This window comes from Cladophialophora carrionii (genome assembly GCF_000365165.1).
Source record: "Cladophialophora carrionii CBS 160.54 unplaced genomic scaffold supercont1.3, whole genome shotgun sequence".
Classification (NCBI taxonomy): domain Eukaryota; kingdom Fungi; phylum Ascomycota; class Eurotiomycetes; order Chaetothyriales; family Herpotrichiellaceae; genus Cladophialophora; species Cladophialophora carrionii.
The window spans coordinates 470,376-497,692 of NW_008481828.1; the positions used below are offsets into that span (position 1 = coordinate 470,376).

A 27,317-nucleotide genomic window follows, 5' to 3' on the forward strand; every position below is an offset into this window, starting at 1 on the left:
TGGTAGACCGAATGATTAACCGTTGCTAGAGGCTGGGTCTGGGCAAGGCTGGGAAGAAGTATTGATAGAATTGTTCCAGAAAGATCGCTGTATCATTGCCTGATGTTTTGTTCCCTCAATGGCGTCAGGGATCCTGGCCAGAAATCGGAGGAATGGCTTTGGCTGGCGCGAACTTCAGCTCAGCTCAACTCAACTCAACTGGGTGCTGGGGCGTCCAGTCGGGGTGTCAGGCCATTCTCGTGATGTCCATTCTCATCCCCATGACGAGATACAGTACCACGAGTACTAACATTGTCACTTTCCACGCACCTTAGACCTGTGGATTTCCTATTCAGGACTCAAATAGTACGAGAGAAATCCCCGACTGGACAGTCCTATACGCACGCCTGCATGCATACATACTGTACAGTATGTTATATATATATACTTGTATTCACTTTGTCGCATGCCTTCATGTTCTCTCCTATGCTGCTCCGCTCTATCCTGGTGATGGATGTGGTGATCGCGATCTTCTGCTGACCTTGCATTTGTAACTCTCCGTGGCGGAACAGTAAGCCCTGTCAGTGCTATCGTTGATGATGCCTATTGGGATTGGCCGCATTCGGGGGATCTTGGTGGTTGAAAAGGGGACTACACAAACAGAATGAATAAATAAACGCATGACGAAGAAAGGGGCGATGAGCATATTAGGGGGGTCAGCAGACTGTGAGAATCAACCACTAACGGGAGAAACAGGGGCTTAGCATTTCATCCTCCGCGAGATACTGTAGGAGGTTATGTTAGCGATTGAATCACGGCGCTTAACAAGTCTGCAAACAGTTGACGAGATCAGAAGGTGAGACTGCACATTCCATGTACCTGCTTTAGAACTGAAACTAGTGGGTAGCGTTCAATTAAGACCGGATATCGAGAACGTTGCGCGCTGAAGGGGGTATATGATCAAAGATCGACAGAGATAGTGCCAGATCCTGCTTTACAACTCCGAATAGAGTGATGCAAATCATGCATGCCGTCCCGTATGTCGTCGCTTGCTGGATAAGTCGATGAGATGTCGAGAGCGTTGAAGACCAAAACTATCCGCCGATCATGCCGTTCCTTGTCGAGTGTCATTGACAGCTCCTGGAGCACTGTAGCTTCAGAGTCTCAGTTCCGAACTCAACGTTCTGCCCAGTTACTCTTCGTCCCTAATACAGCCAACACCACAGCGAGGGTAATAACCACTACGCCCACGATACACATCCAACGATTGAGATTTCTCCACCACCTCGCATTTTGAAATTTGAGCTCTGCAACGCCGGCCTGGTTTCGTTCTAGACACAATTTGGCCAGGACCTCAAGAGAGCCTGATTCCCAACCTGCATCTTGTGAGGGGCGCGAGGTACCCTGAGTTCGGGAGTTTCGCACGGATTGCGTGAGGGATTGTTGCGCAGGAGAAGACTGACGTTGGGCTTGGATTTGACGCCATTGCTGTTGGGACTCCCGGTAAACTTGTTTCTCAATGTCACCGAAACTATCTGGCCGTTTTGGCAGCGGCAGGAAAGCAGCGATGAACCATGTCAATGGCATGAGGAATCCCGTGGCAAAAGCTAGAACCTGAACCGAGCGGAGATCGACATGGAACATTGACCCAGGTGTGTCGCCGTCGTTTGTGGTGATCTCAGGGACGCCGGTCGTCCAGCGTGCTTTCGAGTTGAAGGGGAATCCGAAGCCACGGGATACAGAGGAGCCAGTGTTCAGCCGGGCGTCATGGTGGAGATGAGGAGATGAGGACCACCGATGCCATGAGCTGCGCAACTCCTTATTCCAAGGTCGATGAATGACGGACTGATTCAGCGATTCAGAGCCAGAGGCGCTGTAAGTATACGCGTGGTGATGAATCGTGTAGCTTGAACCCTTTCCATCTTCATGCGGTTGCTCGTGTATGTGGACGATGCCAGCCCAGTGCGCGCGGGGATCGACGGGAGGCAAGGGCACAGACGCCGCTCTGCTGTGCTGTCCGGATGGTAATTCGTAGACTCGGGTTTGTTGATACGACTGCCGCCGTGCTCCATGCACAAAGGGCTGCGCTACTGATGGTGGAGGAGAGAGGAGTTTGGTAGCTGGATTGGAGACAAGCGGTCCTACTCCCGGCAGAGTGTGGGATTTTCTGGCAGCTAGCTTCGGTCTCTTGGGGCGAAGAAGACCACCTAGCCGATCGCTCATACTGTAGTGAATGTTGCTGAGGCTGGGACTTCTTGACCTCGTTGTGTCGGGTCGGGAAGGTGCTCGTGCCAGAGTCGAGACAGGAATCGGTGCTTGTCTCGCTGCCAGCGAACGTAAACTCAAATATGATCCGCTGGGATATAGATATTGAAAAGAATCTCTGTACATGCCCGAATAATACCTCCGGGCCCAAGAGGGGACCGGAGCGGCGCTGATGATACTGCTGGATGAAGAGCTGGGACGAAGAAAACTGGTTTGTCGTGACTGCGTAAATGATCTCATGGAATTAAGGCGAGTTGTAGACTGTTGTGCTGAGTTGGTGCCTGAGGAGAGGCTACCGCTCCGAACCTGTCGGAGAGGTGATGATCTGTATGCATATTCTGACATGGGAAGGGCGGAAACTTCGTCCGAGGCTTCGTGGTAGTGAGGGTCGATCGAATGGTGGTCGCCTGCGGGATCACATTGCGACTCAATTGCCGTGCCCGTTCGCGGACCTGGAACAAGCCGAATTTGTGTCTGGTTCGCAGACTCATTGATGATGTATTTAGATGCTGGAGCTAGGTCTTCCGAGTTGAGATATTCATCAAGATCCGGAGCCGAAGAGAGCTCGCTGATCTCACTGATTTCGCTGATGTGTCTCGACCTCAACCAGGAGCCTTCAGATGGTATTGCTGATAAAGCAGAAGACATTGGTGCTGAGCCTTCTGTAGACATCGATCTCGAGTTGCGTTTTGGGACGCTGATGCCGACCTGCTGACTGGGAGGTGGAGCGCGGACAACCGGATATTGAATCCTAGGCGGGCTGGAGCTCAGGGCCGCTTGAAGACTCGAATGGGTTTCAGCAACCGAGCTGCCGTCAGACGAAGGGTCATCCCGGCCCAGGACTCGAACTACTGGACTCGACTCATCGACAATGCTACTTTGCTGAATGCTTTGTGGTGCCGACGAGGGCAGACCTGGATTGACGGGAGAGCTTGTACCTGCAGCCACAATGTCGATGTGGCGGTTGGTTGGAGGGCTCGATGCGAGAGGGTTTCCTGCCCGTATCCTCTCGGCAAAAGACCGCCCCCTAGCCGTATCGGACCTTTTCCTTTTCCCCAGAGAAATAGAGGAGGACGACCGAGACCGCATAGAGTAATCCGAATGTGCCTTCCGGGCTGTAGCTGGGGAATGTCCCGGCGAAGATGTTCCCAATTTTACCACATTTGGACTCGACGATGGCTCGCCGTCACTAAACCGTTCCGTACTCGACGTGTGGCCAAGGCGGACCACGTTGGGGCTCGAGGACTGGTCAGTGCTTTGAAAGTCTTCTGTACTGGAGGATTGTGCAAGGCGGACGATATTGGGACTTGAGGAGCTTTCTTCAGCTGAGCTTGTACTTGGTGGGTCTTCAAAGGCTTCCAGCAGAGGGCTATTTGGGTCTTTGAACGCCGGAGGCCGCGGACTCGATGTTGCGCCCAGCACTTTGTAGTTTGGGCTCGAGGTCACCGGGGCATCTCCAGCTATGGACACTGAGGTCCGCGACGAGATCCTCTTGGCAGCAGGGGTCCCTAAGGGCAAGGCCGGCAGTAATGCCAAATCCTCGTTTGAAATGTGATGAAGTGACTCCCAAGCATATCTCCCGGACAAGCTCTCGCTCGAGCTGAGGCTTCTCAACCGCAATGAACTCGCCGTGCTCGGGCGCAGAGGCGGTGATGTTGCGGTGGAAGGACGCGAAGTGTCCTCTCCCTGTGCCTCATAGAGATCTCTCAATGCTTTGACTGATCGCTTCAGTCTAACAGTAGGCTGCGAACCCCGCGAGCTTTTCGAGACGCTGCTTGTGCCTGCCTCACTGTCGGACAGGAACCCAAAGGTATCACTGAGTGGGCTGGGGCCGAAGCTTTTCTTCTTGCGGAGGGTGCTGGGCAGCAGCACCTGCGAAGGCTTTGTCGGGAATGGATTGGCATTGTATATGTCCAGGTTCTCTTCTGATCGCGACTCTTTGCCCAGGCGCGAGGAGACTTCGTTCGCTTGGGAGGCTGACTGCTGTCGCAGTGGTGTCCTTCTTGGGGAAGTCCGCTTCGGCGACCTTTGCTTAACCGACGAAGGGGACGAGGACATAGCTATCTCATCGTCGAGAGAATGGATTGCGACCCGGGTTCAATTCGCGCAAATCGCTAGGGATGTTCGTAAAGAGAGGGAATATAACGAGTGACTAAAGGTGAGCTGCGTAGGGTCAATAACAGATCCAAGTTCGTGTCAGTGTTGCTTTGTGGAGATGCCTGAGCAGAAGCTTCGGAGATGCACAGATCTGCACCGGGACGAGGCTGAAGATGGGTCGAACATGCATATGCATGCTGCAGGGCGGGATTAAAGTGAGATTGGACGGGCGGTGTGCATATGACCGTGGATGTCTAAGTTTGGCGACTGGTATGTGCAAGTAGGACGTTATGCTCCGTACACGAAGCAGAAATGTCGAGTATGCTGAGGCCGCTCAAGGAACGTCGGAGGTCTCTGGATGGAGGTCGGATGAAGTCGCTGAGCCTCCTAGCTTTCTTCCGCGATTCGGTGAGGGAGTCGGGGATCAGGGGACGAGGAGTGTGCCTGTTCTCGCGTCCTGTGAGGCTTGAGCCATGTTAAATTGAGGTGGCTCCAACACACTCGCTAGATGGCGCAAGGACCAAGAGAGCAGTGAAGACTCAGGCGGGGGTGCTTTGGTGCCAAGGAGCTCGCGCAAAACGCGTCCTACAATCGAGGCCATGCACCGAAGTCTCGCTTTGGTCGCGTGGCATCCTGCGCGATGACAAATTCACCGATTGGCCGAGAGCTGGCCGCGAAATTGACGCGACAATCTTGCGGTGCGACAGGGGCGGACCGACGCCAATCAGGCACGCACCAGTCGGTGCCAGAGGAGTGGTGCGAGGCTCAATGAGATGGCGTCAATTAAACAGGCGGCCATTCTCTGCCTCTTCTGTCCACAGACTCAGGGCAATATCTGCCTATCGAATTTAATAGCTGAAAAATGACACCGCAAGCCTGAAGGATAACCGAGCGCAATCAGAAGCGTGCCACAGTCCGTGGGGGAGGCCGCGACTCTCTCACTCTGACCTCATCGCTGAACTCACACTTCCCTCATTTCGGACTCACGACACCCCTTTCTCGCATCCGACCTCACTGTGCGCGCAATCTCTGCACGGCGAAGCAGTGTGGATAACATGGCTCCGATTGACTTCTTCACGAATTTGAAAAACACTTATTTCAATCATGAAGGTGCGTTGAACAGTCCATTGGTTCTTGTGTCTCGACACATCCGCGCCGCCTTGAGTCGTGAAACTAGTTCTCCCCCAGGTGCTCCACCGCTCATCAACGACCACAACCTGGGCATGTGCTGCTCATGGATGTCTGGCCTTTGCCCCGGTCGAGTCGGTTACATATCGATATGCTAACGACATGACGAAACAGACAAGGACAAGCCTGCTATCTCGACCACCACTGCAGCCCTACTTTCGGTACGTCAACATGGATTGATGGCTTTTGCGACTTTTTATGTCTGATCCCCCGGCCAGGTCACGTTCACACTTGCTTATGTGGTTCCGTTCTACTTGTCTGCCGCCACACGTCCCTCGCCGACCTTAAACCGCGATGCACCTTCCGTGATTCGTGCACGGATTCGAACGGTCACATTGGCTTGCATCACCGCCTCTGCAGCGGCCCTCTATATACTGACACGGACAGCGAAGCTCGCATTTGTCGATGTACTCCATATGCTGGGCTGGTGGCCAATTCTCCCCTTCGACTTTCTGCGGGCCTTGGCACTGACTTTGCTGCTTTACATCGGGCCACTTTTTGAGAAAGTCTTTGTCGAGCGGACCCTTGACGACCTGCGCCATGGCGGCTTACGGCCAGTCGTGGAATCATTAAGCAGCTGGCAAGGCTACAGAAACTACGTTGCCGGTCCGGTCACCGAGGAGATCATCTTCCGTTCCGTCCTCATCCCAATACATTTGGTCGCCAAAGTCCCGCCATCCAAGATCGTGTTCTTAACACCACTTTACTTCGGTATAGCTCATGTACATCACTGCTACGAGTTCATTCTGACCCACCCTCACGCTCCGGTCCTGCACGCCGTGCTCCGGACACTTTTTCAACTCACTTACACAACACTGTTTGGTTGGTTCGCCGCATGGATCTACGTGCGCACCGGGTCTTTATATGCGTGTGTCATGATCCATGCATTTTGCAACTGGGTTGGTCTTCCGCGGTTCTGGGGCCGGGTCAGCAGAAGGGAAGAGTATCCTCTTTCACCAGTAGCCATCCGTGGCAAGGACGATAGAGATGTTGTCCAGGCGCAAGGGCATGGCAAGAAGTTGCATTTGAGATGGTCTGTGGCCTATTACGTGCTCCTGGTGACGGGCGCATACTTGTTCTATCGAGAACTCTGGCCACTGACGGTTTCGGAAGCGGCCCTGGCGGAATTTTCTCGTAAGACAGCAAAGTGAGCGGGTTATGAGTCACAAACTGCATTGAGGAATCTAGATATATTACGGTGCACGGATCAACTGCTTCACGCCACGATTACCGCGCTTTCTTGCTCTTTCCTCCCCGACCTCCATCTCTCCTTGCCCTTCTTCGTTCCTCCCATCTTCCCCACCCTGCATCCTGGATATCCTCAGTCGTGATCAAGTCCCTGATCCTAAATCTCCTGGCCAGCCAAATGTCAAGCGCCCACTCAAGCCAGCCGTACTGCCTGAGACAAGTCGTGAATAAAAACCATATGATTGCAAAGAAGGACCCCGCAGCGATACCCACCCAAACCTGCTTTGGAGTGTGGTAGTTCAAGTAGACGCGGCTGGCAGCTACAGCCCCAGCACCCATAAAAGCAGCAAACGAGAGCATAATGCGCTCTGGAAAGGACGTCGGCGAGTAACTTGTCGTCTGGGTGGGAACGTGCCGAAATATCAGGAACAAGCTGAGTGACACGGCGAAGAAGGCCACAAATTGGGAATGCGAAGAGGGCATGCCGTAGCCCTTGCCCGACATTTCTGTGACGCACATCATCAGTCAAGAGCTTTCGGGTCGAGCAAATGTCGCCTACGTTCTGGCCGTTCCTCACGAATCATCCGCTTCAAGCCGAAGTTCAGCATCTCACAGGCCATCTGGCCAGCAAACATAAGGATTATCTCGGCTTCCCGTGACGCCCACATCAACGTCACGTAAACGACGACTAGGCCTTGCGGCACCAGAGCCAGCCATGCCGATGCATAGGAGACCGGGTCGGCAGGGTTCTATTGGAAGATGAGCTTGGCAAAAGAAGATTCAGAGGGACGGGACTTACATAGCGGACATGTGTCAATGAAAACGAAGCCAAAGGCGGACCGTCCATGCTCTGAGGCTTTGTGGGCAACTGCTTCAGTACTGCGTGCCAAACGAGAAAGGAGGACGGGAAAGGCGGTTACACTCAGATTCTCTACCATCTTAAACCGCTGGTCGACAGTTTTCTTGCCATCGGCGGCTCTTCGGCCCGTTGCGTTACAGTCAAATCAGATTGCCCTCGAACCTTTGACGATTAATCTTTCTGCGCCTGATGCGTCATTGTTTGCATGAGTGCAACAAATGCTTGGATCGATTGAGTCGAGTCCAAAGTCTCCTCATTAGATCGGTAATGCCTTCCAGGTGCTTTTTTGTCTGACTTTTCTCTACAGTGCCTCCTCCCCGTCACACATCTGTCGGACAATACCCTCTACCGCCACCATACTCCCACGACAAGATGGAAGATGAGCCACAGTCCGCCGAGGACGAGAGAACAATCGAACTGTCGACCATCGCGGCCATATATCCAGAAATCGTCGTCGACCAGAATGACCCGTATACTGCCACGCTTGGGCTTTCCGTGACTCCTGTCCAGCCACTGCGCATTCTCTTCAGACCGTCCATAGATACCACGCCACCCGCTCCTCCTACACCACCTACTTCCTCCGACCATGGGAATGACGGGACGGGCAATAAGCCAGTCGTCCAGCAAACACTTCAGCTGGATGACCACGAATTGTCGCACCTGCCTCCACTTTCTCTGCGCATCACTCTGCCGAAGGACTATCCTGCTTCCGAGCCCCCGATCGTTTCGGTCTCGGTTTCGCCCCAGTGGTTAGGAGGACCCGTCGTGCAACGGCTGCAGGATGACTGTGCTAGGCTGTGGGAAGAGATCGGCAAGGATCAAGTTCTTTACACCTATATCGACCACGTCCAGCAAGAAGCTGAAAAGGCCTTTGGTCTGGCAGGAGAGACGGACGTATCAATGCCCAGCGACCTGAAGCTGGCTCTGCTGGATTTTGATTTAAAGACAAAACGCGAACGCTTCGAGAAAGAGACGTTTGATTGCGGAATCTGCTTAGAGCCGAAGAAGGGCGTCATTTGCCACAAGATGTTACAATGCGGACACGTATTTTGCGTGCCGTGCCTCCAAGACTATTACAACAACTGCATCACGGAAGGAGATGTCGATAATGTCAAGTGTCTCGATCCATCATGTGGCAAGGATGAAACCGCAAGAAGGGGTCCCGAAGGTCGACCTCTGAAGAGACGGAAACGGGATCGTACACTCAATCCGAGTGAACTGCTCCAGATCCCTATCGAACCGGAGCAGGTGCAGCGGTATGTCAAGCTGAAGCGGAAGAAGCGGCTAGAATCGGACAAGAACACCGTCTACTGCCCGAGGCAATGGTGTCAAGGCGCTGCCCGCTCAAAGAAACACCCCAAACCTACTGATCCCATGATTGATTCCGAAGATACGGACGAGTCAGAATCAGAAGAAGGCCAGAAGAAAGCGCCCATCGACCTTGAAACCCTCCCCATGGCCGAGCGACTCGCCATCTGCGAAGACTGCGACTTTGCGTTTTGCGTGGTCTGCAAGAAAAGCTGGCACGGCGAGAATGCGAGGTGCAGCCCACGACGGCAGCAAGAACTTAACGAAGAAGAACGTGCGACGGCTGAGTATTTCCAGAAGTTCTCGACCCCGTGTCCGACGTGCAATGCTCCGGCTCAAAAGACCATGGGATGTAACCACATGACCTGCTTCAAGTGCAAGACCCATTTTTGCTACCTGTGCGCGTCGTTCCTCATGCCAGAAAATCCCTACCGCCATTACAATGACACGTCCAGTCCTTGCTACATGAAACTGTGGGTCCTTGAAGAGGGGGATGGCGAGGGTGTGGATCGAGGTGCATTCCACAATGCCGACGTCGTTGCGGAATGGGAGGCCGTCGCCGCGGCCGAAGAGTCCGACGACGAAGATGAACTTCCACCAGAGAACTTTGCCGCTTTTCGGGGCCAGCGCCCATTTGCAGACGACGAGGACACCGATGACGAAGAGCCAGCCCCCGACCAGCGTCGCAATCGCAATGTCATTGAGATTGTCATGCCTGGACAGAATGCACAACGGATAGCACTTCCGGAACGGCTGCGTGAAGCGCCGATTCCTCCGCCAGTACCAATACCGCCACGAGGGGGACGGCGACGAAGAGGTGGTGGGCAACAAGGGAACCGGCAGCGTGCGATGGCAAATGAACCTGCTCGGAACAACCACGGTCAGGGTCATCAAGCTCGCGCGCGAGCCGGTCAACCCGCGGCTCGGTAAGAAACTATTGAAAAGAGGACATGATAACAGGACTAATGCCATACAGTGCACCACGCGATGTCCGAGTGGAAGAAGGCTTGGATGGTCTGGGCCAAGGCAACCCTCACATTCTATTTCATGACAACGACCCCGCCGACCCTCCCGGAGAGCTTCCACCCGCAGCGCCTGGCCAAGGCAACCAGCAAGCTGGCCCGGTCCGTGGTATGGGCCTGGACCAGTTTCTCCAGCTTGCACGAGAGGACCGGGAAGACGAATGGGACTCGGATGAGCTGGACGAAGATGACTTTGGTGCCATTGAATTCGAGCATCGGCCCAGACCCGTGCAGAGAGAGCGGGTGATGGGCTGGCGGTGACAATCAAAGTCGGCTCCCGGGGAGCTTGAGTGAGACACAATGCCACATAATGCACATAGTCTGTGATAATATCAGAAAGCATGAATTGAATCTAGAAGCAACACGCGCGAGGCTGAGGGCGAAAGGAGGGACGCGTGGCGCGAGGCGTGAGACGCGCTTCATTGCCTAAAATGGGGTCTCCTCATAATGACGTCGTAAATCCGAGCAACCGAAGCTGGACAATTTCGAGATACAAGTCCTGCACATGTCAATGCTTCCCTCTCTGCTCGACGCTGACACACTTGTTAATCCGCTCGGAGTCGTCCTAATGCCTCACTTGAGGTCCTCCTCTGTCCTTCCCATCTGCATTTCGTCCTCCAGATCCCCCGCGCTCCTCCGCCGCACTCGCCTCTCCTCTCCGCGCACCCTGACATCCCACCGTCCGTCCCCGCCGCTACCCTTCCCAGTTGTCGAGATATGCCCCGATCCAACATGTCCCTGCTCCTCCATGCCCCCTCTTGATCAAGAAATAGACCACAAGAATACTCTCAATGGGACCATCTCGGCACACTCACAGCACCTCATCATCTCCACAGGACGGTCAGATTGGACGAGTCGTATTGAAGATGAGAGGGAGAATGGCACGAGCTGGGGCAAGGTTGTGGGCGATCTGAAGGCGTTGTTGGGTCGCAAAGGGGAGTTTCATGACGTACGTTGGTGCCCGTACCCCCGTACCCTGTTGTAGCGACAGTCACCGACGCCGCAGAAGGTGTCCTATAGAGCGGATGCTACGAACTCGAGAAGACAGGATTTGGCTGACTTACACAAGGACCCATCTAGGCGTTCAATGCTACCATGATCAGCACCTCGTCATTCACACCGTTGTCAGCGGGCGGCAAGCAGTCGACAAAGCGGGTCAACGGCAAGGGAGAATGGGAAGAGCAAGACACCGCTGACGCCCTCCTATTCCCGGCGTTTCGACACTTTACAGGCCTTGTCCCGCTTTCAGAAGAAGTTGGAGACACCGCATCAAATCCACATACCGAGTCACAACCTGATCCCGACTCGGTCACATCAGGAAGTCTGAGAGATTTCATCGTCGAAAACCTGACTCCCAATACTGGGGATTCGATATCCGATACTGCAGCTGTGCGCTCTCGTTGGCATAGCTTGCCTATCACGAACCCCACCATCTTAATATGTAGCCATGGTCAACGCGACAGTCGGTGCGGCATCCTCGGACCGGTTCTGCACGATGAGTTCAACAGGTACCTGGATCAACGGAAGGGAGATGACCCGCGGTCTAAGCTGTGTGCTTCGACCACGGAGGAATTCGTGGCATCGGAAGGCGATGATTCACGCCCAGTCGAAGGATTGGGACGCGAAAGCCGTGCGAAAGAACAGGGTCAGTCAATAGACAAGTCATCGCTCGAGGCTATCACCAGCTCTACCACGAGTGCGTCAAACGAGCAATCAACACCACCAGACATGACGGTAAACGTGGGCATGATCTCTCACATCGGCGGGCATAAATGGGCCGGCAACGTCATCATATACATGCCCCCGGGGTTCTCTGCCGATGTCACAACGAGTGAGCCAGTCGGAGCTAATTCTCCAGACGTGTCCCAACGCGCGTCGGGTGTACGGCCACTCCATCCTCTAGCAGGAATGAGTATATGGTATGGAAGAGTTGAGCCCCGCCATGTGGAAGGTATTGTAGAGCAGACAATATTCAACGGCAAGGTCATCCGCGAGTTATTCCGCGGCGGGTTGAACCAGAGAGGACAGTTGGTGAGGTTATGACCGAAGTCATGCACGGGCAAGATTTATCCATATTGGCCATGGCTCGTGGCTCGAGGCTCGGCGCACACAGGATGCCGCCACAGTAGTTCACGGGCAGACGAGAAGGTCAAGCTGATGGGGTCAACGATGTGAGCCTGTGCTGTACTCTATCGCAGAAGATCAATTCGAACGAGATGTACAGGTGCAGACACAGGTAATCTAGATGAATGGTTACTCGTCAGCCAGTCATATCTACGCTACTCATACACAGTATATAGTCTCTGTACGGAGTAGAACCATTCAAGCAACATCCGCTCTGTCGGCGCTACCAGCGCTACTTAGTATTCATCTCTATGCACCCCGTACCGGCGCCTGACTGTCACAAGCCTATGCAGCGAAGCCCAAGAATCCAATTGTTGCCGCTTCAATCCGCTGGGAAGTAATGCTATGCCCACTTCCACACTGGCCGTTCGCACAATGCGCCCATTCATTTGCTCGACGTCGTGAACGTATAGATACGTAGTATGTGCAGATACCGACCGCGACCACGACCGCGACCGCGGCCGCGACCAACCTATACTGTAATTATGGCATAATGGCATTCGCTTCCTCAAGCCCGGCCTGCCCCTCGATGAACCTCGCGAGTGGTACTCCTTCAACAAAGGGATTACGCAGCGTCTCGCTGACTCACGGGAAATCCTCCCGTTCCTCCTTTTCTGCATGCGGCCGCTCAGTCCGGTCACGATCAGCCAGCGTCAGATGGTGCCGGTGAGTGTCCGTCTGAGTCGAGGAACAGCGTAGCGTAGCGTAGCACAGCACAGCACGGGTAAGACAGCACAGCACGGGTAAGATGCGATATTGGCCCACAAGTCACCCAGTACAGTAGATATGTAACGTTGCGGACTGTCGTCTGATGACTTTGGGACTACTTACTATTCCTGCGTCGCTCTCCTCTGCCTTTGTTGCAATCTTCATCCAAGCCATCTTATCTGACATCCGCCGTGTCGTGTCTAGTTATCATACGTTACCGCGCGGAGGAACAACAGGAAAGACGAATTAAAGATTGAGCTCCGGGGCAGTTCCCTGCGAAAAGACAACGCTGACACTACCAAATCGAACCAAGGAGAATCATAGACAATACCCCAAGATGCCACTCCCAAAGGACCCATTAACCCTCCACGGTGGGTGTAACTGTGGCTCTATACGCTATCGCGTCTCTGTGCCCGAACACTCTGACCGTCCTGTCGCGCCATATCACAGTGGGGAGATAAACACCGAAAAGATGGAGGATATGCCACGCATCCCGTTCGTGCTGCTCGATCACTGTAACGACTGCCGACGCGCGACAGCGAGTGTGCTCCCGATGTGCCTGGTCACCGAGATGAAGACCGTGGAAGTGTCCGTCCTTTCCAACGACGCCCTTCAACAACCTCCACCGATTGATGACACTGCAAGAGAATGGCAGCCGCTCGCTTCGGTCGTGGACGCTTTCGAAGACGGATCCAATATGGTCTCAGCTTCAAACTCCACCCTGGGTCATTATATCTCCTCCCCTGATCGGCATCGCTGGTTTTGCGGACGGTGCGGGACTCCTCTCGCCTACAGCGTCACTTATTCCGCGTATCCGGAGCCGTGGAAAGCCGCCGCCGCGCCCTGCATGTTTGACATCTGGCTGGGGACACTCGACCGGGACTGCTTGGAGCAGGAATGGCTGAGGCCGGATCACGCCGTGTGGTGCCATTTCGCGGTTCCTTGGATCGCAGACCTGGCAAAGACCGGTGCAACGAGGATCACGAGTTCGGTGGGGGAAGAAGATTCCCTCGGCAGCAGGGGACCAGGGACGGGGACGGGGAAGGGAGGTGATGAGCGAGGTGAGAGTATTAGGCCAAACGGGCGGCAATTGAAGACCGAACCAGTGCCGAGACATCCTCTGTTCATGGTCGACCAGGACGAAGGGGCGGATGTCAGCGAGTGGTTGAAGCTTCTGAACATATAGATTGGGATTTCGAGTCCAAGAGCAGCTAAAAAGAGCAGCTACATTGTTCAAGGAAAACTACCTGCCTCGGATGTCAGTCTCTAAGATGCTGTGGGCCTTCATTAATCTTGCAGAATGTATCGAGCATACTTGCAGTGGTTCAGCCGCGTTGCTGTGCCTTTTATGGAGACCATCCAAATGGCTCGTCCTCAATCATGCTCTGATGCCAGCCGATGGTCTGGCCTGCCGATCATCTTGAACCAAACATCGTAGTCCTCGAGGCCGTTGACACGCGCTGGTTCGGTCAGAATCTCTGCAACCTCGATATCATCGATGCCTTCGATGGTTTGGCCGTTATAATCTCCGTCCTGTTGTCCCTCTTGGTCATCATCTAGCTGATCGTCGTCGTCGGCTTGGCCTTCGTCGTGGGATTGAGCTTCGTCGTCGAATTGCACTCCTTGCAAGATGTCCGTGTCGTCAATCTCCACCTTAACGCCCACACTTTCGAAACCCGCAATCTCTTCCTCCGACAACTGAGCACGTTTTCGGCTGATCTCTTGCAATCTGGGCTCCCACACCCTTGACAGGAAATGCCCACGGCTCCTCTTGTAAACTAGCCAAGCATCAGTGAACTCCACCACCAATTCTTCATGCAATGATATCAATTCTCGTTCCTCATGCTGAATCTCTTGAATTTCGTCGTCCGTGGGTGTTGAGAACGGTCATTTCTTGTCCCTTGGGGTCTGATATTCGGTGCAACCATGCCGACAACAGGTATGTGTCAACTCCAGAGCTTCGAAGGTCCACAGCCTGATCAATGCTATGGAAAGGGTTTTGAAGGAGGACCTTAGCTGTAAAACGAAAGGCTCCCATGGGAAGGACGACGATGCCCATTTGTGACAGCATTTGAGCGTAGCATAGTGGCCAAGAAGAAGTACATCGGGGACACATCCTTGCTCGGAACAAGCACAGGCACACCCATCGGTAACGCTGGAGCTCAAGATCGTAGCCAGAAAATCCGAAGGCTGTAGGGGCTGCATAGGGAAATCGTACTTTGCTAAACCATAAGCAAAGGAGTGGATCGTCTTCAGCCGCGGTGGTCTTTGATGCTCAGCTCGATTTCTGCAACCACCGCCTAACTGGGCGCCTCTGCAAGGAGGAAAATCGCAAAGCAAGTTAGCACCATGGTAGCACAACCACTGTACATGTTCCAGCGCGATTTCCACGTCCCAAAAATAACGCGATGCGTGGTAGAATGTCAAGGGCGTATGGCCTTGGTGATCGTGCCCGTCGACGTCTCGAAAGCCGGCATCAAAAAGTTTCTGTGCCAAGGCCACCCTAATTAGCACCGTGTGAGTATGCCATATCGTCCGTTGCTCCTTAGGAATAGTACAAGCGGAGGGAATGTTGGCCCCGGCCTTTGAAAGTGCATGGACCACTTCGAACGCCTTCTCGTCCAAAACTCTGTCGGGTCTGACGCCGTTTCTATGCCAGAAATGGCGCGGGAGATGTCTTTGTGCGAGTTTCTGCAGATACCGTCTTCGATGAGCAAACGCCTCGAGCGTTAAGTCGGCCATGAACACATTGCCAGTGTTGAGGAACCCTGCTAATAATTTCACCATTTTATCCCTTGCTTCCGAGGAATCGGCAATGGTGGAACCGGCGGCTAGCAGCAACTCCGTGGCATTCAACAGCTCCTGCGGTATATCAAGCCTTTCTAGATAGTGATAACGCCTCCATGGTCTGCTGTTCTCGAGGTAGTCCATGGCATAGGTCAAAGGCAATCGTCCCGATTCGTCTCTCTGGTTGACTAGCGAAGCCCCGCCATGCTTCAGTAGGATTGCAAACCCAAGAGGCCACGTAGCTGACAGATGAAGTGGCGTACGTCCCCAATCATTCACAGCAAGTAGCGGATGTCGCACGTTTTGGTTTTGCAAAAGGCGTGAGAGTCTGAAAGGGTCACGGCGTCGCACGGCTAGGCTCACTGGTCCGCTATCAAACACTAGGAGCTCAGCATGGGTCCCGGCGCTATAAGGAGGCAACTCTTACCATTATCCCATTCATGATACTGTATCAAAACATGCCACCCCAAGAATCCTAGACGCGAATGATCATGCTCTAATGCGCCTGGATCTATCAAACGCTTGGAAACTAAGCCAAGTTCTGGACGAAGTCGCCATGAAGAGTGACTTGCTCCGCTACTCGTAATGAATCAGATCAGGTTGACGATGCTATAGCGGTACGCTCACCTGATCACCGCCATGACTGGAGCTCTTCCACCTAGGGATGCAAGAGAACACAGGAAGCGACTCAATACTTCCACAAGTTGATCTACAGCACACAACATTAGTTATCGTTCGAGCAAGCTTCATGTCTAGGAAAGGCGTGCAACTGGTCGGAAGTCACGTGACGTGAGGGTTACGGGACTTCATCGCTAGGCTGCTAGGTGGTATAGAAGTCGGGGGAACGGTTGCTGACCTTCTTCTTCATTCCTCAAACTGTTGTAAAGTAGAATTGCTTTCTGCGATCAAGATCAGCCAGGGTCCGGCGTGCCCGAAGTCAATCATACCTCGAGCAAAGTAGTCCCATGTTCGTCGGTCTCCCTAGGATGTGCTCTGCCGTCAGCAACCAGCTTCAACAGGGCAAGGCGGCCGCTTCCAGAAGCGCCCAGGTTTGCGTGCTGTTGACGATATTGTGCCGGAGCTGGAGTATTAGCCTAAACGCGGGCGAAGAGGCAGAAGAGACCATCGGGATCCAGGCGACTTGCGCAGAGAGCGAATATCCACCAGCTCCACTGGTTAAGCTGGCCATAACGCGAAGACTGCGAGAGATCAGCATAGAGCAACAGGAAAACTTGAACTGTAGGCGACGTTGCTTTATGTCCTCAACGTGGAAAGGACAGTGCGGTTCATGGGCCGTATATCGGCTGTGCTCGAAGGAGAGAACCTGTTTTTGGGCCTTTTGACGACGGGCCGAATAGCGACAAATGCAAATTGATGAGAAAGTTTCTTGGAGAGGAAGCCTAGTTTCGTCGTGATTTTTGTCTCTTTGTCTTCGACGCAGAACTGGTGGAAGAGGCTTGGCTTGGCGATGAGCCGTTGTTGGAGCGTACGAGCCTGAATATTCTTCTTGTCTATTAGAGGCAACTCCGCCATAAGTTACTTGAGCACATCCATACCACGCTCTGAAAGTTGGCCCCTGATGTAGCATGAGACACCTGCATCATACCAACTTGCCCCGATAAATGGTCAATGCGTTGCATGACTGCTTGGAGGCCTGGGTCGAGAGCAGACTTTACCATTCCGAGATCGCTCTTGAAGGCCGAGAAGTCGTTGCGTAGCAAAGAGATGTCCTGACTGACATTTTGGACGCCGGCGCGGATTCCATTAGAAAGGGTGATGACGGCATCCACCTTGTCGTTCACTACATTCTGGACATTGAGCTGGGCCGACGTGGCTTCTCTGGAAGTAATCAGTAACGATTGCAACTAACAGAAAGCGGCAAACCAGTGGCATACAGATTGGCAATGACCAGGACAGTTTCCAGGTTCTGCTGCAAGCTGTCAATGGTGCCCGATAGCTCGACTAGGGCATCTTTGTTGAAGGGGAATATCGCCTTCCTTGCGGCATGATGCAGACTGTCCCGCCTGAGCGAAGGCCCGTGCACACGTTGGAGGGCGGCCACCTTGGTTTGAAGTGCGAGTATACCTGACCCGCATTCTGCAAGTGATTGTTCGATCTAGCGCGCGACATCAGGTGTCCGTGTTCTTAATGGTGGCAGAGCTTGATTTAGCAGGTGAAGAGATTTGTTGAGATGCTCCGCCCTTTCGGAAAGGCTGCTAAGGAATTGATCTTGTCCTTTGAAAGCCGAGAAATAGGAGATAAGGCCGTCGCATACTGTCAGACCCAAGGAGACAACACCTATCGCACCACTCGCAACCGAGAAGGGGTCTGTCATTCCGGAGAGGTGGTAACTGGCCGTTGCATCGATCGCGTAGAGGTGAACATCAGCTCAGTTACTACCCGTACTGAACCCAACACCGTGCGAGATAGGTATAACTGAGCTGAGATGAGGCAGGTCGGGAGCAGCAAGTCTGCCTGACGTTTGAGACTCAGCCTCATGCCAACAGACTCCAGGCAACAAGCGGCGTCTCATTGGTGAAAGAAATGCAACTCTCATTGGTGCAGAGCGTGATGGAATCATGTGGCTTGGGATGTCAATATAAGTCGCGAGGAGAAGTTGTCACTGCTCAGCCAGCAAGAAGGCTGGATTGGACGAAGGTGCTCCTCAGCTCCGACTTCTCTGCTTGCACAGGTCACTTGAGCAAGACTGCTGCCGAATCATGACTGTCACACAGCATTAAAACAGCGTGTCCTGGGGGTTCTATTCAGCGAGTTAGGGGTAAGCAAAACAGGTTCTGGCACACAGAAGCTGCGATAAACCACTAATCGGCTTAGAGAGTCAACAAAGCTGTCGAGAACGAATTATGAGACGATGAGGAATAATGAGAAGGAAGTGAGACCCTAGTAAGACTCGACAGCACGTGCAGGACCTGCCGCTGACATAACAAGGTTCGCTTACGGTGGTGATGGCGCGCCTGGCTGGCCAATTTGGGGCTAGCGCGGGCCTGGCGGCTCGGTGTTTGTTGAAATCCGGAGCCGGCGATGATTCTATTCATAAAAACAAGTCCCGGCGCATCCGTGAGTTGCGTGTGCGAGGTGCCAGTACATACAATCAGGCCGCTGCTCTCTCACCACTTCTTCACCACCGCTTTACTAATTGGATCTCTCTTTGTTTGGCTATACTGTTCGCTGCTGTTCGTCGAATTGCGACATTCTCTTGCTCGTTTGTCTCAACGTTATCAGAGCCCTTCACCTCCACCATGCACATCGCCCCTGCGCTGGTCGCGGGCTATCTGGCCCTCCAGGCGTCAGCTTTCCTTGTGCCCCTCGAAGTGTCAGAAGCCGCACAACAGGCAAAGTCCGAGTTGGCCTCTCTGCTCGCTACTACAGGCCACACCGTCGACCTTGACTGCCCTGGATGTCCCTACTTTGGTGTTGAAGACACACAACATCCAGAAGACGATGTCGAGAACAAAATAGTAAGCACGTGCTCACCCCGGGGAGGATGATGACCATGCTGACCACCGCCTTCTACAGCATCTTGAATTCGACATGGACTCCGAACAAGGCCTGACTATCAATGGCCTTCCGATTTTCTCCTCCGACCCTTCCAACGCCGCCATCCCCTACATTGTCACTGCGCCCCAGATTCGGGTGGAAGATGGTCGAAAAACAGACCCAGTACAACTGGACTTTGCCTGGGAAAGGTTACCACCTATCACATCCGCCGACGAGCCCGATGTATCAATCCTCCCCCTCAGGTTCACGATTCTTGGTCTTCAAGGCTACCCAGTGAAGGTCGACACCATCGCCATCGAGCTCCTGCACACTTCCGACCAAACCTCCATCGCCCGTATCCTCAGTATTCCCTTTGAAGACACCCCGGGCGCCCAAACGTGCGACACAACTTCCAAATGGTCTCTCTGCCGTCTTCGGGCCATCATCGTCGCCCGATTGCAAGCAATCATGGAAGCCGCAAAAGCACGTGCCTCCTCTGCAACAAAGGCCTGGAGTAGCGCAAACAACAGCGAGGATCAACCCAAGGACAAAGGATGTGGACGTGGCCGCGGCAAGGGACCAGGCATGTTCGGTGGCCGTCCTCCCCACGGTTTTGGGGGACCTCATGGTGGTCCGCATCGCGGTCCTCCTAACGGGTTCCATGGCCCTCCTCATCGTGGTCCCCATGGTCTTCACGGCCCACACGGCCCTCACGGCCCTCACCATCACGGCCCTCACCATCACGGCCAGCATTTTGCCCATCACCGCTTCCACCGCTTCGGCCATATGCTGCACCAAACGCTCCGGTTCTTCGTCATCCCTGCGATCCTCGGCGTCATCGGTGGCCTCATGGCCAGTGCGATCGGAATGCTCGTTGGTCAATGCATCTCGTACCTGTGGATCCGATTCCACCGGGGCGGAGTGCGTGGGAATGCCACCGGACGGGACATCCGTGTCGTGGAGATTGTGCTTGACGAGGAAGAGAAGGACGCGTTGATCATCGACGAAGAGGCGATAGACACGCCGCCCGAGTATACAGACGTCGAAGCACATACTGTCGACGAGAAGCAGTAATTCAACGACACCAATATGTCGTGAAATACAATATACTTTAAACAGAGGAGAAGTGGGAACCACCGGAACTTGACGTGAGAGAGAAAGAGAGTGAGTGAGTGAGTGACCGACTGCAAGAAAGAGATCACCCAACGTTTATGAGATACCCCCCGAGCATTGCAGGTGTTTTCAGGAGAGATGAAGTCCCCGAAGTTGTGATCACACTGAAATCAGGTCGTCTTCAACCCTACTGTCTAAAGGAGGAGTTGGCTGGCGTGGACAGTCTCAAGCTCCAAGGCTGCGAGCCAGGGACTTCCTCTCGACTCCTCCCTGACCAAGGAAGGCATTTTTGAAGTTTTGGATGCCGCGCAGGATACCTCGGGCACTCAGGTACTGTACTGTAGAAAGTCTGGAAGTACCGTTTAACTAGTACTGTAGATGGATAAGATCCATGTCATGTCCTGTATGTATGTACTGTATTAGTACCCTTACCTCTCTTATACGAGCAAAATCCAACTATTACTATCATTCATCTATTCGTCCGTTCGTTTGGTCATTCATCCTGTATTGATTGAATCTGGCGTGGCTACCTAGGTAGGTATGTGCCTATCTGCGAAAACTATGGTCATCTCTGCGGATGGATCTCCCTGCCCTACTATTGGTTCAAGCTGGTACGAGTTCGAGGGTAGGTAGATATGCACACCTCAAACGTGCTCCTATGTCTGTCCACCCACATCACCTCCATGTCGTCGATTCGGCTGAACGCACGACTTCCAGCCAAGTCAGTCAGCAGCCCGCCTTGCGCACAAACCCACTCACTCACGCACGCACAGTCTCCACTGCGTTGCATCATCTTTTCGCCCCAGACATCGCTCACGGTCAGGTAAATGACCAACCAGTAGATAACCACCCGCCACGTCACCACACATGTGTGCTTTAATACTTCCGCATTCCCCGCGTGCCGCCCAACAACAGTTCCGTCACTTCAAAGTGCACGATGTCCAAGAAGCGTTGCACCTCCGGGATGAAGCCCCAGTACGTGCGGCCCAGGTACGCGCGGTTATGCTGCATGTGCATCTGCGACTGAGCGGTCCTCTGCTTGACCTTCGCGGCTCGGGCGTCGATTTGGGAGTTTGTCAACCCCATGGTTCTCGTTGACGTCGAGCTGGGAACTGGGTGAGAGTGAGGGCAGGCGCATTCGCATGGCGACGCAGACGAGTGTGATATGCCTGTGGATGGTACGGGTCGCGGGGCGGGAACAGGCTTCGGGTGGCCGGACGCGGGATCCATGAGCATGAAACTCGGGAATTGAGCACCCGTGAAGGATCGCGTTGGTGGAAGGATGGGCAGATCCCGAGGGAAGTGAGGATCGGCGCACAACGCTAGAGAGCCTGTTTCTGTGAAAGTGTGAGTCTTGATGAGCGTCTCGGTTTCGGTTTCGACTTCGACTTCAAGTTTCGTCACTGTAGCTGTTGCTGTTGATGTCGAGATCTCGGTCTCGGTTTGCGTTTGAACGAGCGTCGATGTTGATGTTGTAGTAAAGGTCTCGACCTCGACTTCCGTCTCTGTTGCGATAAATTGTGTCTCGAAGGTGGTCAAGGCCAGCAATTCTGTCGACACCACTATCTTGGTATGTGTCTCGTAGTCGATCTTAGTGGAGGTTTCTGTCTCAGTCTTCGTCTGAGTTTCCGTGGCTCTCTCTGTTATAATTTCAGTCGATGTCTCCGTTAACGTCGAGGTCATCCACAGCGGATCTGTCATCTTGTCGAAATGGACCTCATGGACGCTATTGCATGATTCCCAATCAGGGTTGTCGCAGCCGATCTGACGGGGGGGACATGCCGAAGCAGGTGCCGACGTCCACACAGGAGTAGGTGCTCTGAGAACCGAGAGGTTGGTGTAGAGAACGAGCATCGCTGCTAGAAACATCGCTATGTTGATTGCGACCAACACACCCGCGACGATATGTGGCCGAGTTTCGCGGTCCGCGTCCACTCCCTTCTGTTCATTGTCTGCCGATCCTTCGGTATATCTTGGCAAGGGGCCAACGTCGGCCTCTGATCTGTGAATACCCATGGACACTGCTCCCGACCTTGTAGACTCATGTGTCTGACTCGCCGCAAGCGCAGCCTGTGGAAGTGTGGTGGCAGCAACATCTGAACTTACCTGCTGTTGAGCTGCGAGACCGTCTATGTCTACTTCATCGGACAGAGCTGTAACAACGGGCCTGGGAGCGGACAGGACAGGACCAGTTCGAATGCGCCTCAGCGCAGGTTTGCGTACTCCGCCATCTCTGCGCTTGTAGAGAGGGAGTGGTTCGAACGCATCGACGAACGTTATGAGAGCGGTCCCGGCCCCTTCGGCCTCATTGTCGCTAGCAGGCAGAGGAATCTTGTAAGGACTTCGCGGTGTAGTAGAAGTAGACGTGGACCTCGGCGAGGGGAGTGCCTTCATGTTCGGACTCTTCGTTGGACTTGTAGGTGAATGGGCTCCTAGAGAATCGAATAAGTCGCGACTTTTTGCTATCGGTGAGCCCAGCGCTGTCACCGAGGAGAAATCGCCACGTCTCTTGCGCAAGCCGGAACTAGCCACAAGTGGACTGACAGGGCTACTACTGCCAGTGGCCTTTATCAACTCGGCGGTGTTCGAATTCCTGGAAGAATCCGCCAACAGTGGGCTTGAAGGAACATACTTGGCCACCTCTGCGGAGGCCTGCACAGAATCCTTCGATGAGTCAAACGACGGTCCTTCCAGCTTCATGGTGATTGCGGCAGGCTGCTGGGAGGTACGTCGCTGGGGATGTTTACTAACACTATTGCCAAAAGTTAATCCCAAGATCTGCCACTCAAATGGACTGGCCAACGAGGCTACACCGCGGGGTGCCGTGCCCTGACTCTCTTCAAGAGGTTCGAACTGGCTCTCTCCAGGACGTACAGCCAGACTTTCCTCGAAGAACGCGGCTTGGCCCACTTCGAGAGGCACGGCCTGGCTCTCTTCAGGAGGTGTTGTATGCTCAGGCTCAAAGACTGCCCGAGTTTTGGCGTTCTCCCACGTGATCGGTACAGGAAACTTTACCTTCACATATTCACGTAGCTCTGCGTGCTCTTCTTTGGTGATGGGAGCTGAGAGAGCACGACTAGAGAGACCTTCGCTGACATCGGTGCTGGCGAGATCCAGGAGACTCGGCGATGACGGAACATTACTTGGTCGGAAAAACGCATCTAAACGAGATTCTGCCGGGATTGAAGAGTGTCTCAGACGCGACGAGGTTGGGGGGGTGGTCCTCCTCCGCAGAAGCTCTAATCGACGATGAATAGGAGGAATATCGAAATGCTGACGTGAGTTGAGTCCCTGGAAAGAGATCCTTCGGCTTTCCCGTCGCTGATGATATGCGCCATCATCCGGCTGGCTCGACGCCGCCGGAGCCATGCTGGCTGGCCGTGGAGAGGAATGCACGGCGGCCGACTCTGGCACACAGCTTGCCGTGCTCTGCGGCCTCGAGCGGACGCCTCTTTCAGCGTCAAGGCCGTGTGGCACCAACGAGATCCTTGACTGGCTAGTCAGGCTCTGTGGCCGTGAAGACATGAAATCACCGAGAACCTCGTGCTGTGGCGGCGATGACCCAACAGAACCACGGTTTCGCGCGGCTTCTCGTCGATCCAAACGCTCAAGTAATTGGTTGTCATATTCTCGGAATTGGTCGATATCGCTCTTGACCTGCTGCTCATGCAGTTTCTCCATCCACTGGAGGACGGTTTGCATCTCTGCATTCAGGTTGTCACGTTCTTGCTCGCTTCGCTGGAGGGCTCTTTCAAGTGGACCATTGGACGCTTTGAGCTCTTCCACTTCCTGGCGCAATCGGATGAACTCAGCTTCCTTGCCTTCGAGCTCGTTATAATAATCACCCAATTGCCATTCTGCCTTGTTCAACTTTTCCTGGACACCCTCCAAACGTCGGAGCCGTGCGACTTGTTCTTCCAATTCAGCGACTCGCGCTTCTGAGATCTCCAGCTCTTTATCCGCATCTTCTTTCGACATCTGAAGTTCCAACATGTCCAGCTGTCGACGCTCGGCAGACAACTCTGTTGCTTTCTGTTCTGCCCGCAGTTCTCGGATCTCATCTGCTTGCTCGTCCCATTGTCGTTCGAGAACCTTGATATCCTTCTCCAACTGAGCTCTGTCCAAGCGGAGTTTTTCGTTGTCGAGAAGTAGCTTCTCTTCTCCACTCTTTCTGCTGTCCTTCCTTTCGTCTTGTTCTTCGGCGCTCGTGTCGTTTCCTCGCCTGTCAGGTGCATCATCGTGAGCGCCACTTCCTCGGCTTAAACTTCTTGAACTCGGTCGACTGCTTCTTCCTACCTCAGTCTCCTCTTGATTCTCGGTCACCTCGAGGGTGCCTTGAGGTGAATGCCACCTCGCAAGCCGATCTGCCAAGCTGCTCAAGTCTGTGATGTCGTTCTCTTGTCCTAGACCCAAAGCAGACGAGGCACTCCGGGAAGCAAGTCCAAAAGCCGATGACCGTCGGCTTGCTGCTGCTGATGACTGTCGACTTGCTGCTGACGGAGGTCTCAAAACTCTGCCTTGAGGCGATGTAATGCCACCCACTCCGAGTCTTGTGTAGGTTGAAACATTACTTTCGGGAGTTTGTGGTTCGCCGTGGTCATCTCGGTGCGGACCCGACAGCTTGTCTTCCGAGTCCATAGTCGCATGCGCGAGGACCGACCTTCAGTTTCTTGAAAGTCACGTCTCAGAATTCTCACTCGTGAACGTGCGATGTTGTCTCGATTTGTTGTTGGGCGATAGATCATGACTTGAGATTTGCGTACTACAGCTCCTTGGTACGCAGAGTAAGGCTCGAGTGTTTCTTTGTCGCCGCAATGGACGCTTCGAGTACAGAAGAAAGAACTTGCATGCAGATCCATGATGCGCACTCGAGAACAATGGGGGACGGAGAATAAGTCGAGTGTCACGATTGACAGACAATAGAGTCTTCCGCATTCAGTGTCGATCGGAGATTAAAGTTCTGAAGGTGCGGCAACCGGCTTGACAATAGGAATCTGCGGCATAGACCCTGTCACATTCCAGTGATGCGGCTCGAGCGGTCAGAGGTCAGTCATGTTCTCCCTCGTGTGTCAGTTTGACGTGTCGGATGCAGGCGACAAGCCAGCCCGCTGCCATCAACACCCACACCGCGGGAACGTCTCGCAATACAATTCCGTGGATTCAACCTGCGTTGTCGCTTGGAGGTGCTTCCGGCCCTCCATCTCGCAGTACGTCGACTTGAAGGGACGAACGGTGCGCGTGCTTTTTGGCCTTGACTTGGACTATCTGCTGCCTCCCGTCGCCGTCAACCACCAAAGCGGTGAGCTTGCCTCCCTTCACACAGCCAGTGTCGAGGCCCTTGGTGTATCTGCGGATCTGCAAGCCTTCTTTAGCGTTATGGCCATAGATCACTGTGGTGCGTGACTCGGATTCCCGTTCTTCTTTGTGCTTGCCGAACCGCTTGTGCAGATTGAGTAGCTGTTGATATCTGTTCCATAGCTTGTACCATGCAACGCTGCCCTTCAGTTTGTGCTTGTGCGATGGCAAATGTGTCGCAAGATCAAGTACTCTCATGTTCATAGCTGAGACGGGATCCTGCAAGTCAAGCGCCAGCCCCGGGACGAGCCCAGCATGGACGGCCACAGCTTTTCCGTTGAAAGCCTCCATCTCCCCTATCCTAAGTATGATGGGACATGACTGTAAATACTCAAGCTGCGCAGTGCTCAGAGATCTCGCTAATCGCTCCACGGGGTCCTCATGCTTGTGTTTGCCTGTGTGCTTTCCCGATTTCAGGCTCTTGTGGGTAGCCGCAGACTGTGCTTGAAAACTCTGCGCGACAAGGAGAAGGCGATCATCGTGGTTTCCTCTTACGCAAGATGCGTTGTACCGACGTAATAAATCAATCACCCCCAAAGAGTCGGGCCCTTTAGAAACTATGTCTCCCAGAGCAACCAGGTGATCTCTCGAAGGGTCAAATCGCAGCTTCTTCAACAGAGCTTCCAATTCCTCTCTGCATCCATGAATGTCACCAATGAACACCAGTCTCTTTTGAACAGCCTCGGGACCCGTCTTCCCCTTCGTTGATCGCGGAAGCAAGTCAGGATCGAGGGTTTTGACGTGAATGGAACCGGGCAACCTGGGGTGCTTGTTCACTCCGAAGACACCTCCAGCCGCAGATTCCGAGTTGAGCGCAGACCATGCGGATCTTCCCTCCTCAATGAACGGCAAAATGACCTTGATCAAAAGGAGAAATGAACATATGGCCAGAACAATGAGCACAGGAGACACTCTCTTAAATTTCATAACAGTTCCCGGGAGTTGTGTGGTATCACTGTCGAACACAGGTAGGTCTGACTTGGGCATATCGTTCGAACTCTTCAGGCACAAGACATCCGTGTCTTACGCAGGCTCGTAGGGGATTCATGGGGGAAAGGGATTAAAGTATTGGAAGGCTCGCAAGTGTTTTAGACGAGGAAAGGTTCGGGAAAGGTTCACCGATTCCCTGAGAGATCAACGTCAACAGCTCCACTCGCTTACCTCTGCAGAACTAAGAGCAAGCAGGTCTCTACGGAGTAGACACGGCGAGCTCCATTACCGCAAGCACTAACAGCAGAACAGAGTATCTCCATGACGAATTGAAGGAAGACGGTAGGCACTCAGTCACTCAGTCTGCGGCCTGGCGTGGCACTTGAAGCTCCGCAGGCATGACGCCGCAGCCGGTGACGCAGCGCAGGTGCGCAGTCAGGGAGATGCACTGGCTGTGAATCTGTCCAATGGAACGCGAGCTGTATGAGAGTGGCGTCGTTGAGTCTGACAGCGGAATGTGGATAATACGAGAAAGTCAAAGTCTAGCTCTGATATGTACAGTATGTTTTGCCGATACTGATTCCTCTGTAGTTCTTGCACCCGTCCACAGCACACCAGACCCCAGATTTTTAAGCGCCGAGCGCAGCCTTCTGTTGAATTTAACCAGTAAGGCCGATCGTGCAGACTGCCGGACATAGATGAACCAACAGGAAGACGCTGCAGAAAGACCGGTGACACGGCTGAACACGAGCCTCGATTGCGCCTCGAGAGACGGGAACTTTGGGCAGGCAGACTCGAGGATGTCTGTCACTTCGCAGCCGCACCCATCAATTCTTGTCTCTTTTTCCAATGTTCTTCTCCCATCGTCACTGAACATCGTGTCTCCTTCGGCACAC

At 53.7% G+C, this 27,317-nt stretch overlaps 11 protein-coding genes across 11 annotated transcripts; 5 read left to right on the forward strand and 6 right to left on the reverse strand.

The window, feature by feature from the left end:
• Window positions 1–1,155: 1,155 nt before the first annotated feature.
• On the reverse strand, window positions 1,156–4,302 carry G647_03556 (uncharacterized protein; the record flags this gene model as incomplete). Its single annotated transcript, XM_008727901.1, has 1 exon — window positions 1,156–4,302. The coding sequence occupies one exon, from the start codon at window positions 4,300–4,302 to the stop codon at window positions 1,156–1,158; it is 3,147 nt and encodes a 1,048-aa protein (XP_008726123.1).
• A 1,094-nt stretch (window positions 4,303–5,396) lies between these two features.
• G647_03557 (uncharacterized protein) lies at window positions 5,397–6,680 on the forward strand (the record flags this gene model as incomplete). The annotated part of the gene is made up of 3 exons (XM_008727902.1): window positions 5,397–5,451; window positions 5,644–5,690; window positions 5,748–6,680. 3 exons carry the CDS (start codon window positions 5,397–5,399, stop codon window positions 6,678–6,680), a joined length of 1,035 nt encoding a protein of 344 aa, XP_008726124.1.
• Window positions 6,681–6,756: 76 nt separating this feature from the next.
• On the reverse strand, window positions 6,757–7,564 carry G647_03558 (uncharacterized protein; the record flags this gene model as incomplete). Its single annotated transcript, XM_008727903.1, has 3 exons — window positions 6,757–7,223; window positions 7,277–7,466; window positions 7,517–7,564. The coding sequence occupies 3 exons, from the start codon at window positions 7,562–7,564 to the stop codon at window positions 6,757–6,759; spliced, it is 705 nt and encodes a 234-aa protein (XP_008726125.1).
• Window positions 7,565–7,948: 384 nt separating this feature from the next.
• G647_03559 (uncharacterized protein) lies at window positions 7,949–10,167 on the forward strand (the record flags this gene model as incomplete). Its single annotated transcript, XM_008727904.1, has 2 exons — window positions 7,949–9,810; window positions 9,861–10,167. 2 exons carry the CDS (start codon window positions 7,949–7,951, stop codon window positions 10,165–10,167), a joined length of 2,169 nt encoding a protein of 722 aa, XP_008726126.1.
• A 307-nt stretch (window positions 10,168–10,474) lies between these two features.
• Window positions 10,475–11,949, forward strand: G647_03560 (uncharacterized protein; the record flags this gene model as incomplete). The annotated part of the gene is made up of 2 exons (XM_008727905.1): window positions 10,475–10,855; window positions 10,987–11,949. 2 exons carry the CDS (start codon window positions 10,475–10,477, stop codon window positions 11,947–11,949), a joined length of 1,344 nt encoding a protein of 447 aa, XP_008726127.1.
• A 1,126-nt stretch (window positions 11,950–13,075) lies between these two features.
• On the forward strand, window positions 13,076–13,924 carry G647_03561 (uncharacterized protein; the record flags this gene model as incomplete). The annotated part of the gene is made up of 1 exon (XM_008727906.1): window positions 13,076–13,924. One exon carries the CDS (start codon window positions 13,076–13,078, stop codon window positions 13,922–13,924), a length of 849 nt encoding a protein of 282 aa, XP_008726128.1.
• A 188-nt stretch (window positions 13,925–14,112) lies between these two features.
• G647_03562 (uncharacterized protein) lies at window positions 14,113–15,669 on the reverse strand (the record flags this gene model as incomplete). Its single annotated transcript, XM_008727907.1, has 2 exons — window positions 14,113–14,516; window positions 15,297–15,669. 2 exons carry the CDS (start codon window positions 15,667–15,669, stop codon window positions 14,113–14,115), a joined length of 777 nt encoding a protein of 258 aa, XP_008726129.1.
• Window positions 15,670–16,779: 1,110 nt separating this feature from the next.
• Window positions 16,780–17,860, reverse strand: G647_03563 (uncharacterized protein; the record flags this gene model as incomplete). The annotated part of the gene is made up of 4 exons (XM_008727908.1): window positions 16,780–17,028; window positions 17,082–17,364; window positions 17,421–17,641; window positions 17,801–17,860. The coding sequence occupies 4 exons, from the start codon at window positions 17,858–17,860 to the stop codon at window positions 16,780–16,782; spliced, it is 813 nt and encodes a 270-aa protein (XP_008726130.1).
• A 925-nt stretch (window positions 17,861–18,785) lies between these two features.
• On the forward strand, window positions 18,786–20,097 carry G647_03564 (uncharacterized protein; the record flags this gene model as incomplete). The annotated part of the gene is made up of 2 exons (XM_008727909.1): window positions 18,786–19,004; window positions 19,063–20,097. 2 exons carry the CDS (start codon window positions 18,786–18,788, stop codon window positions 20,095–20,097), a joined length of 1,254 nt encoding a protein of 417 aa, XP_008726131.1.
• Window positions 20,098–21,012: 915 nt separating this feature from the next.
• G647_03565 (uncharacterized protein) lies at window positions 21,013–24,774 on the reverse strand (the record flags this gene model as incomplete). Its single annotated transcript, XM_008727910.1, has 1 exon — window positions 21,013–24,774. The coding sequence occupies one exon, from the start codon at window positions 24,772–24,774 to the stop codon at window positions 21,013–21,015; it is 3,762 nt and encodes a 1,253-aa protein (XP_008726132.1).
• Window positions 24,775–25,296: 522 nt separating this feature from the next.
• On the reverse strand, window positions 25,297–26,478 carry G647_03566 (uncharacterized protein; the record flags this gene model as incomplete). Its single annotated transcript, XM_008727911.1, has 1 exon — window positions 25,297–26,478. One exon carries the CDS (start codon window positions 26,476–26,478, stop codon window positions 25,297–25,299), a length of 1,182 nt encoding a protein of 393 aa, XP_008726133.1.
• Between the last annotated feature and the right edge of the window lie 839 nt (window positions 26,479–27,317).